General features: G+C 38.0%; 1 protein-coding gene across 1 annotated transcript in view; it reads left to right on the forward strand.

Annotated features, from left to right (window-relative positions):
• SPTBN5 (spectrin beta, non-erythrocytic 5) overlaps positions 1–12254 on the forward strand; it is a 95216-nt gene that overhangs the window by 63454 nt on the left and 19508 nt on the right. The window contains exons 39-47 of the mRNA XM_017806415.1: positions 267–381; positions 2726–2839; positions 4306–4427; positions 5052–5214; positions 7017–7205; positions 8185–8262; positions 9788–9960; positions 11008–11098; positions 11689–11835. Coding sequence (XP_017661904.1) covers positions 267–381; positions 2726–2839; positions 4306–4427; positions 5052–5214; positions 7017–7205; positions 8185–8262; positions 9788–9960; positions 11008–11098; positions 11689–11835 — 1192 coding nt within the window. The remainder of the gene's footprint in view (positions 1–266; positions 382–2725; positions 2840–4305; positions 4428–5051; positions 5215–7016; positions 7206–8184; positions 8263–9787; positions 9961–11007; positions 11099–11688; positions 11836–12254) is intronic.

Consider the following 12254-nt stretch of genomic DNA (forward strand, 5'->3'; position numbering starts at 1 on the left):
GTTATTGAGAGTCTAAGGAAACTGGATCAGTACTTTTTAGCTTTTAGCCCCCATGCCATCCTGAAAACCTGGTATAAATATAACCAGATAATCTTCTCACACTAATGCTTTATCTCTGTGATGTGCCCTGTTATGGGGAGTTGGGGATCAATGCATAAGGTAGTTCAGAAATCCTGTCTTTTTGCTTAAATATGAGCATCATGAAACTCAGTTATGGAAATCCTTACCTATGAAATACATCTCTAAAATATTATTTTCAATAAAAGATGGAACAGTTTCCATGGTAACCTGAACGCATACAGGAAGAAATTAGAGGGAGCCCTAGAGATTCATGCCTTAATCAGAGAAATAGATGACATCACAGAAAGAATTACTGAGAAGGTAAGTTTTCAAATTTTGATTGATTGAAATGGAAAAATGTTCTATTTTGCCAATAGCAATAAACCCAGGCATGCTGATTTCGAGAGAGCCGCTGAGTATTCAACAGTGATCTTTGATAGTTGTCTGTGTTTAAAGTGTGTAGGAAGGCTGAAATATCATTAAACAGTGCAGATTAGCAACTCCAAGGCATTCATTATAATGGGTACATTTGAAATGTATTGTGAGAAATCACAGATTAGAGTCTGCAATAAAAGGGGATGCTCTCTTTATATAATGAAAGGTTACAGAGAAGATCAAGTTGAACTCTCCCTGGAAGTTCATAGTGAAAGTCAGTGGGTACAAGTAGCAAAGTGAGAAGTTCAAAATAGGTGTAAAGTGAAAAAAATCACAATGAGAGTGGTCAAACACTGGAACAAGTTACCTGAAGAGACAGTCCTTGGAAAAACTAAAATCTCAGCTAGATCAGACCCTGACCAATCTGTCCTAAGGTGACCCCACTTTGAGCAGAGACAAGACTAGATGATGTTCAGAGGTCCCTTCTAACCAACCTCCTCCATTGACCGACTGACGATGCTTTGCCCGAGGCCCCCCAGGACATGGTTGGCCCTCCTGGCTGCCAGGGCACTGCTGACTCAGATTCAACTTGCCATTGGGTACCTCCAGGTCCCTTTCCACAGCACTGCTTTCCAGCATCTCATTCCCAGTCTGTATGAACATCCAGGGTTGCCCCATCCCAGGTGCAGAATCCAGCACTTCCCCTCATTGAACTTCAAATGTCTGGGATTGCTCAGTCCTCTAATTTGTCGAAGTCTCTCTGCACGGCCTCCCCTGCCTTCAAGGGACTCAACAGCTCCTCACAGTTTTGTGTTGTCTGGAAAATTAATATCCCTTCCCGTCCTGTGTCCAAGTCATTTATGAAGATGTTGAGGAGCATAGGGCCTTAGATGGAGCCCTGTGGAACTCCACTAGTGACAGGGCACCAGTCTGATGTCACCCCATTCACTCTTACCCTCTGTGCTCAACCTGTGAGCCGACTACTCACCCACTGCGTGATGTGTTTATCCAGCTGTGTGGATATTGTGGATAATGTGCTGGACGGATCCAGAAGGATCCTGTGAAAGACAGCATCAAAAGCTTTACTGAAATCCAAAAAGATTACAACAACTGGCTTCCCTTGATCAGCTAGGCGGGTTACCTTGTCATAAGAGGAAATCAGATTTGACAAGCAGGACTTTCCTCTCATGAAGCCATGCTGGCTGTGACCGATGACAGTGTTGTCTTTTGGGTGTTTTCCAGTACCTCCCAGATGAAATAAATTATCCCCCAGCAATGACTCCTTTCCACTAACTGTAAGCAGAATTAGACAAGTCATGAAGTAGTGGCATCCTTACATTTCTAAACATCTCCATGTTGTCTAGTAAATCCTCCCACAATAAACAAACACAGCAAGATGCAGTAAGTAGAGTACATATCTTAGAAACTAAGGGACTGGTGCCTATTTTTTGCTCTGTTACTGGCACAGGTATGCATCTCCTTCAGACAATGCTGAGCCAAGCTGGTTCTGAATACCAAAAGCCAGTTAGCTGAGTTACCATAGAGCTGTTTCTGAATTACCTACTTAGCTTGAATACAACAACTTCTAGTGTAGCAAATGCAAAGCCAGTTCATTCAACACTAGCTTGCATATCTCTCCCTGCTGTGCAATACAGACCTATTAAATATGCAGCTTTGAGAAGTTGCATAAAATCTTATTCATTCAGAAGATTGAAGTAAAAATACCTATCCTGGATCATATATATACTATATATTATTATAGATATTATAATATTATATATTTATTTAATTATGTGTCAGTAGGCAAGTGGTACTACTTAAGGTACCACGAGGCTGTTGGCTCAGAATTTTTATAGCAACTTTTACAAATGTATTTCTTCATTTTATGGGATCTAATTTCTGTTAGGAGCTTGAGAGTAAATTTTCATAATACATATCTGAAAAATTCTGTGCCACAATTTATTGGGAAATATTTTTCTGGTTTGGTATTTGGAAAAAAAAAGGAAAAAGAAAGACTGAGAAATGCAGGGATGCATGCCTGTCTCTGTTTTACATGTGAATGGCCAGAGGCATTTTAAGCAGGATTATGACTGTTCAAAGAGATGTGGATTCTTGTTTCATCTCTGTACGGGAAAGCAGACAATGCCCTCTGTTGATATTTAAAAAGACAATAAGAACATTTAGATGGCAATGCAAAGAAGTGAAGGGAAAGACTCTTTGAAATAATTAAGATATGATCCTTTTGCTTTGTGTAATCTTCACCATTTGCACATCTTACTGCTCCTTCCAGAGTGTACTTATACAAGCACTGGATTATGGAAAAGATGTGGAAAGTGTGGAAAACCTGATTCGAAGACATGAAGAAATGGAGAGAGAAATCAGTGTTATAAAGTCCAAAATGGAGGTAAGAAGTGAGGAAGTACTGTAAAAAATTTCATTTTTGCTTCTTGGGAATATGGTGCAAAAATCATTTGGATTGATTAGTATGAATTTTCTGCAATGCAAATGCAGCATAAATTTCTTCTCAGTAAAATACCATTCTGCTTATTCCTACTTTATCGTATCAATATCATTCTTTCTGATACACCAAATCTAAGAAGAAAAGTCCCTTTTTAACATGTTGTCTGACTCTCTTGCTCTCATTTACAAACCAGATCAGACTATCCTATACCTTTTGGAAAGTATGGAGTCCATCTTTCCCCCAGTTTCTGTACTGAATTGACCAGAATCACAACTCTAGTTCTGCTTAAAACTTAGATATAAAGCCCACGGTGCAGGTAATGTCCTGACACAGACATCAAACACAGAAATCTTAGATTATACTTGCCTGCCTGATCCACTCTGGCTTTCATAAAATGGCCAGTTTGCATCACTTAGGACTTATCTTAACCATTAGATATGGGTCTAAGCTCCTATATAGTTGTATATTTTTAATAAAAAGAAGTATTTTCTGTTGAACTACAGTAGTAGAAATCCTGTGACAGTCTCTCACATTTTTTCACTGTTGACCAGAGTGTTAAGCCCTGTCATATAGAAAATATTTTTGCAAACTTTCTCCAAAGGTGTTGTTCTCAATAGTGAGATTTTAGCAGCATATTTAGAGTTTCTGACTTCAGAGTAAACTTTTCCTTAATACCTTAGCAGTGGTTTGGTATCTGGGTTTACTGCATGTGTATCAATTCTTACATTTGGGTTTGGGTTTGGTTTTTTTGATATGGTACCACAAATACCATGTACAAAGTATAATAACTGTACTTTTTTATGATTAAAACCAGCCTGGCATATTCTCCTTTCTGCCTAATTAGAATTATTCATTTTCATAATTTTGATGGAATTTTGGAAGAAAGTTACCAACTTTAAACCTGAGTTGATGAGTGTTCTCTACTGTTTATCAGCCTGTGTTAAGGAAAACAACATCAACTAGAAGTCTACGCTGAAAATCGTGGTTTGTTGCTGCTGTTAGCTGAGACACATACAAAAAATTGTTGAGCCTTCTGCTGAAAGGCAAATCTGTTTGTTTCTGTCTGTTCCATATTTTCATGGCTTTTGTTACATTTAGTTAGATTTTGTTAGGCTTAGTTAGATTATGTTTGTCCGTATTCTGCAAAACTATTTTTTTCATTGTAAATTACCATTTGTACATGTGAAGCAGTGCACACTTATCTTTCTTCACATGGATGTTTGTTTGCAAATGAATATGTATTGGTTTTTTGCATATAACATCTTCCCTTTGTTTATTTTGTTATCGTAATTTAAGTACCTGCTTTTGAAAATAGGGATCTTAAAATGAACTATTTTTCCTAAAAGGCAAACTCAGGAATGAATATAAGCATTTGGCATAAATTCACCCCACTATAAATCTCTTCCTAGACATTGGAATTGGAATCTTTCCGCCTTTCCACAAGGAATCCATCCATAAATGACAAACTGACTATGAAGCAACAGGAGATGAAAAACAACTGGCTACGACTCCAGGGACAGGCCAAACAAAGGTAAAGACTTAGAGAGTGGTTTGAATATCTCTCAGCAGGAGAAAAGCTTTTCTCTGGGGTCTAAACTCTGCTTGCCAGGGGCCTTTTAAAAGTTTTTAAGGATTCTTTACAAAGTTTACACAGGCGTCTTAGACACCTACACTGGAAAAAGTGTGAGTTGGCACACACAAAATTCCACTGATATGACTTTGGGAAAACTAATACAATTTTTGTGGTTTATCTCATTAAATAATGCCTTATGACTATGAAATTAAATCTATCATAAAGCCTTTGTGAAAGACTTATTTTTGGATAGTTCTAGGCAATATTTTTTTCTCAAATCTTTCCAAAACAAGAAAGGCTTAGGCCCGATCTGTAATCATTGCTGGAAGCAACAGCTATGAAGGCTTTTTTACCTTTCTTGTGCTAATGAACTGATGTAGTAAAAATAGTAAGCATGTTGTCTCCAAGGCAGTGTGCATTTCTTATGATTTTAGTTAACATGAGGACTGCTAGGAACTGTAAGGGAAAGCTTGAATTCATTTCATTTGGCTTCTCCTAAGATACTTTCCTCTGCAAATGGGGAGAGAGAAGCAATTAAATAATTCTATGTTGGATAATGCTGAATTGCACATTGTGTGGCAGGAAGGAGAAGCTGGCAGCTTCATATCAGTTGCAGAAATTCAACTTGGAGATGAAGGAGTTGCTAGACTGGACCCAAAACATCAAAGGGTTAATGGAAGCAGGGGGGCTTCCTAAAAGCGCAAATGAAGCCGAAAGTATGATTGAGGAGCATCAGGAGAGAAAGGCAAGTATCATCATTGCTTCCAATTGAACATACTGCAAATCTTTCTTATTTGCTGCAGATACAGCAGAATTTTGCTGCATGCACCTGTCAGTAACAGGTAAAAAACTTTTCAGTACCAGATTAGAGATAGAAGTCACCTACATATTGACAAAACTGTGTCTCGTGGGCTGTTTGACAGCTTGTGTCTTTGCAGAAAGGCTCAGAAAGCCCCATTAGCTCTCACCTGTACTGCTGTCCAAGCCTGTAGTTAAAAAACAGGTTCAGTATCACACTATGCTTGCTGCTGATCTCTTTATTAAGATTGCCCAAAAAGTCCATGCCAGTCAATTCTGGCTTTGATTTAGTTTTTTTATGCAAACTCCTTTTGCCTGAGAAAAAAATAGAAACAGCAATTTGTTTCACACGGGGCAGTAAATTACCATTGAACAGTGCTATGCATTCAGTTCCAAAACACTTCAATTGCAACACAATATTTTGGTGGCTAATTTGGCTAATATTTTTGGTTTCTTTTCTAAAAGGAGTGATATTCTTGATTAACCTTAGGGGGAAAAAAACCCAATATTTTACTTTTTCCCAAGCATCATAGCTGTCCTTCAGCTACATGTTTTGTTACATTCTCTCTGCAATTATGTTACTTCTTCTAAAAATCGTGTTCTCAGAATCTTGACTGATGTCCAGTGCTTTGTGGATCCCATAATTAGCACAAATAGTTTGTAGATTCTGAATAATTTTCTAAACCTGAATTTAGTACAAAGTACCTGAAATTCCCTCTTTTTTTTTTAGTCTTTAATTTTAACAATGCTTTCTTATATCACAGACTTCACAATGTTTTTGTCACACTAAAAATATCCACTGATGTAGTGTGCTCCAAATTTAAATGGAAGTGAGATCTAAGTCTTTAATATCTGTTAGTAAAGGAGCCCAAATGGCTCTAAGGAGACAGTCACACAGAAAAGGAGGAATCCAGGCAATATGTTCTTATGTTGACTAAACTAAAATTATAGACAACACAAGAAAAATTGAGGGTTTCTTTCATTCAGGTTACTGGCTCAAAATAAAGTCCTTTGGAGAGACTAGAGCTGAACATAAGATGCTGATGTGAAACAAAAAAAACCCATGAAAATACTCTTTTACAGCTGTGTTTTGATTAGGCAAGACCGCAACCCCAAAAATCCCTAAAAGCTGCAGTTCTAATTTCAGAAATTTAATAATACATGCCATAGTGTTTAAGGTAGTTTATGAGTTAATACATGGTATTATTTCAGTGCATGGTTATTTTCATTTTCAAATTGCATGCATTAGAAATTCCACATTCAGTTTGCAGGGGCCATAGTTGTTTTTGCCTCCAGGACTCAGTATATGGACATAACTCATTCCTCAGACTAGGTGCAAAAGTTAAATGTATTTCATTTTAACACCACAAAATAAAGTAAAACTATGTCTTTAATGTAAAAATCTGATGCCAAGTTATATGTCAGGAGGTGAAAAACTCTAGGCACTATCTCTCATAAGAACTACCTTTATGTAGGAAGACTGGAGGTAGATTGTTTCTAATTTAATCCCAATTTTCATTTGTAGGAAAACAGTTGTTCCTAAAGCAATAAAGTAATTCATTTTCTACACTTATTTTCTCTTAGCAATTCTATGCTCTTCCAGTAACATAGCTCAAAGAAAGATGAATGATTTTCCATACAAATATTAGTGCTGGAAAGTTACAGCCCATATTCTTCCCCTTAAGGCTTGTATTCTGAATAACTGGCTTCTCATAAACCCTTGACATCAACTTTAGTAATATATTTTAGGAGGAGATTGAAGCACGAGTGGAAAGATTCAACTCTCTCAGTGACTATGGTAAAGAACTTGCCAATTCTGGTCACTATGCAACCCCTGAGATTCACCAGTCCCTCTCCAGACTACAGCTAGCCTGGTCTGAATTGATCCAAGCATGGAAAGAGCGATATATAAAATTGTTTCAGGCACAAGACTTACAGGTGAGTAAAAAGACATTCAAGAGAGAATGCACGTGCCACTGACAGTTTTCCTTGATAAAAACAGCAAATTTGTGAGATAGTATAACGCTAATAATACCCAGTGTTTAATATATATTTCACTGGTTTTCAGAAGGCATGCTGAGGGCCAAGCACATTCAGTGCTTACAGGGCTTTAAGTTACAATCACAGAAATTTCTGTGAAATATGTGCTCATAAATTTTTCAAAGCCTTTAAAACTTAGCAAAGTGTGCTCAAACTCTCATACAGCTGGAAAAAAACACATACTTAGAATGCAACATCATGACTCTACCAAATTCTATAACCTTCCCAAAAAACATGGAGCCAGACAAGTATTTAAAAAAAAATCTGAAGACAAATTTAGCATTAACAGAATAATTAATTTTTCCCTGGGTGTTTTTTTTTTCCCTAAGAAAAGAACTGTTTTGGCTGTAGTTTCCTAGAAATACTTCCCTGTAATAGTCATCTTACTTAAAAAATTTCTGCTCAAACAGGGATTTTAAAAATGGGAATGTCAAATACTTTAAATAAAAGCTAGGCTACTAGTCCCATCAAAAATCTTCATATATATGAGAACTTAAATCATATGGTATGGGCTGCTTTAATGCTTCTTTATGTATTACATGCTACTTATTTCTGGCTGTGTTACTCACTTTTCGTTGGTCAGTTACTTATGCAGCTTTCTCTACACTGTTAAAAAACAATCTAGAAGTACTTATATTGTATCCTATGTCTTAGACAAAAAAAGAAATAGTCTTATTATTAAGGAGAAAGTCACAATAATAATTGTTACATATGTTTTTTCTAGAATCTAATGCTTATTGCCATCCAGTGCTATGCAGTTAATTTTTTAAATAGCCATGAAAGTTCAGGGGGTTTCAGTGTACTCTGCCGAAATCAGGTTAGTCTCTGTTTTACAGCATTTTTTCATATTTATGGCTGCTTCTTTTTCCCTATACAGAAATTCTATGGCTATGTGGAACAGATTGAGAGTTGGCTCAGCAGCAAAGAAGCTTTCCTAGCTAATGAGGACTCAGGGGTATGTGCTCTGAGAAATTACAATTTTCTCTGCAATCAGTCTGATGGAAAGGGGACTGTGAAGTATGGTAATGTGCTCTGAACCTTCCTGTGGTCTTTCTCCTTACTGCTCTGTCTTGTTGGTGTTTTAGAATCAGATTTCTTTCCTTGATACTTTACACAGGATGGGATTTTCAGCCCCAAGAGTAATGAAACAATCCAACTACTCTGATTATAACAGGAAAGTGAGACTGCATAGAATCGTAGAATGGTTTGGGTTGGAAGGGACCTGAAAGATCATCCAGTTCAAACCACCCTCCCATGGGTGGGGACACCTCCCACTACACCAGGTTGCTCAATGCTCCATTCAGCCCGGCCTTGTCATATCTGACCCAAATACCCTTGCCAGCAGTACACAAGTCATCACGGCTGTCACTGATTACATACCCAGTTTAGCTTTAAATTACCTATCACAGGTAACAGCACCACTGCAATAAGTGATGCATGGGTTGCAAGAGCTGTGCACGATGCCAGATATACGTTCTGATACTTAGCTTATCCTGCATCTTGTGTAGGTGGTGCTACCTAATTAGTTGTCTCTGCAGGAATGACAATGACATCTCAGAGTTCAATGTAGACACAATGGGTACAAATGGTACAAAAACCATAAAATGCTAGTGGCTGGTGTCTGCCTCTGTAATTCTCAGCATAGAGGTATGTATTTACAGTCCTTTCATTACAGTATGAGACTTACAAGGGGTCACCCAATCATATTTAGCTCAGCAATGTACAGAAAATACTCTGTGAGTAACTTCCCATCCAATGACTCATGTAAGCACCCAGAAGTTTGAATTTTTTTCTGAACCATTTGATGCAAACTTTATTGCTTCCTTTAGAATTGTGGGAAAGCAGAGTTTATCACAGTAACAACATTTTGACACCACTGAATCTATAATTAAAAGTCCAGAGGGATGCTGCAAAGAGAACTCTGAGTCATTAAGGTTGGGATTCTCAAACATTACAAGAAGTCAAATTCTGTATTTCTCTCCAGATGAACTGTAATGTCAGACTTTAGTCCTCAAATTCAAATCTGGATCTGAGCTCTTCTAAATTCCATGAGTTGAAACTGAGGCTCTAATTTTAACCTCCTTCTGTGACATATTTGTTCATTTAACTGTGATTTCTGCTTGGCATTCCACATTTGCTTTCAACATAGCATCTGTCTTAAGGTTGATTTATAGTTAGGCTCTGATGTTTTAATTCTTGAGAAGTTATGTGTTCTATGCAGCACAACAATATGCATGAGAAGCTAAGCATCTAGCAGCCAGTTCAGTTTTGACCCTGAAATAATGACCTCAGACCTTGCATAGAACCTTATTTAGGCCCCAAGTGTCATATGCAGTGCCAATACATTTCAAAGAACAATAAATTTTCTTGACAGCTAGCTTGCAAATATGGGGCAAATGCCATTTAGATTGTGGATTATCAGTGCTGTGGATGGAAAAAATCTGACTGAAAGCAGCTACCTTTTGTTGTCTTCTATCCAGGACTCACTGTCTAGTGTGGAGAGCCTACAGCAGAAACATACACAGTTTGAAAAAGCACTGGAAGTTCAGATGGAGAAAATTGATGAAATGGCTTCATTTTCTCAGCAGCTAGCACAGAACAAGCATTATGACTCAGACAACATCACCAACAGATGCCAGGCCATTTTGAGGAGGTGAAGTCAAACCTTTCCCATGTCATCCTTTCTGTGATAAGACCCTCTCCATGCTGATTAATGTCTTTAAATTATTTAAGAGAACTAAAAACTGATTTGCATTTGCTCACCTTTGTTCTTTGCACTGTGGTAGTCCCATATTGACCTGAGCCTAATAATAATTTCATCAGGAGGTGTCCAAAATGCAAAATTAAGTGGAGAGTGAGCAGGATGCAGAAAAAGGCAGATTTCTGTAATTCTGTATTCTGGCCTGGCCTTAGGGACAGTGCTGCAAACAAAAGACTGAGGTCTGCTGTGCCATTAAATAATTCATTATCATTAAATACCATCAAGATAGGTCATTAGCTAGACAACTGCTTTTTCACTGCTCTGCTGGGGTTGATGTTAAAGCCCTGCTCAAATTTCTGATCAGATCTTGCCCTTTCATGTGAACTACTTTATTTCTTGTAGCACATTGCGTATTGTTCATCATAAACAAATGCTGACAGTAAAAGCAGTTGTATTCACTGCTACAGTAGATGAAAAGATATACATAAAAGTTATGAAAAGAGATTAGAGACCCCTTATAATTAAAGTGAACATACAAATTTATTAATATGATCTAATTTGATACAATTTATTATTATCTCAAATCTACATTAACATGAATAAAGTGCTGCAGATCCAAAATTGGTAAAAAGATTAAAGGATGGTGTAGCTTTGGTTTATGCATGACAAATACCATGATGCTTACAGTATTTCCACTTAAGAAACATGCTGAGCTTATGTTCTCTTGAACTCTGAAAGGCAATAATGGTTATTCCTAAAGCCAAATATCATATGTACAGAATTTGTGTGTAGTTTAAACATATCTATCTGCTAGCAATCCTTCCTATCAGTGCACCGATCATCTTCTCTAACAGTTCAGATCAAGGGAGTCTGTATGTTATGGATATTTCCCTCCTAAAGAATGGAGGGTTAGAGCATGTGTGTTCTAGGAGTGAAATTTGGAAACCCTTATCTAATTCACTCTGTGATTTCGACCTCACATATCTGTCTTCATCTCAGAAAAGAGAGACTACTGGAGAATGCTGCTGCTCGCAGACATTTGCTAGAGGAATCCAGGCTTCTGCAGAAGTTCCTGAGGAATTCTTTTGAGGTACAATTACACAGGATTCATGGTATTCTAGTTTCTCAAAACATGCTATGCTGCATAGGTCTGAATCCCTGAATAGATTTACTGTGAGAAAAATCAAGGAACTGAGTCTGGAATGAGATAATATTGGGGAAAATGAGGATAAGAATAAAGGGATATTTTTTCATCTTCCCTCTAGCAATCAGATGAAAGGTCTAATGTACAATGGATGCCAGCAAAATGCAGCTGAAAGCATTAAAAGGGAATGTGCCACCATTTAAAAACCCATGAGAAGATACTGACAATGGGTTAGAAATAGGGAGATCATTGTCTATTCTCCCTCATGCACACAGGTGTCCATGCATTTTCTCACTGCATGGAGCCTATCTGATGGAGACAGCCCCCTTTCCAGGTAACAGTGCTCATAAGCAGACATAGAGAGGTGACTTTATGAAGGACAGGAGGAGCTTAGGGAAGCAGAACCTCAGAAGGACAACTCACTTGGGTCCCCACTCTCTGGTTCCCTGTTTTATACATATAAGAGGAGAGACTGACAGGCTGGACCTGAAGAAACACTGAAGGTTTTGGTTACTTCTGTTCTTTCCTCGCCAAAGGTGGCTGCCTGGATTAATGAGAAGAATAGCATTGCCCAGGATGATAGCTGGAAGGATCCAAGCAATCTGCAGACCAAACTGCAGAAACACCAGACTTTCCAAGCAGAGATCATGGCCAATAAGAATCATCTGGACTCCATCAAATCTGTGAGAGAAGCGGGGTTGATGGCAGGGGTGGGCAATTGGGATGAAAGACTCTGCAGACAGAGTTACAGTGATCTCAAACAAGTGAGGGGGAATCACTGTCTCATCACTGACGTTATTCATGTTCTTTCTGAGGGGATGAGGAAGCTTATTATTTTAGTCCATCAAGAATTTTCTGTGTCCGTCAGTTTCTTCCCACTCTCTCTTATTATCCAGTGTTAGCTTGCTATCTATATTCACCATGGATGCAAAGGAAACAGACAAGTGCCTTCAATAAAAGATTCATTCCACTGACTTTAGGAACATCTCTCTGGGGTGGATGCCCCATTAGATGTATACTTGTTTCTCTCTAGTGGAGAACCTAGCTGATTGGGTGCACAACCTTTAACAGGTATCCAACAAAAAGGATAAAGAAGATTTTT

The sequence above is a fragment of the Lepidothrix coronata genome, unplaced genomic scaffold, assembly GCF_001604755.1.
Source record: "Lepidothrix coronata isolate B3197 unplaced genomic scaffold, Lepidothrix_coronata-1.0 Scaffold1, whole genome shotgun sequence".
NCBI lineage: Eukaryota > Metazoa > Chordata > Aves > Passeriformes > Pipridae > Lepidothrix > Lepidothrix coronata.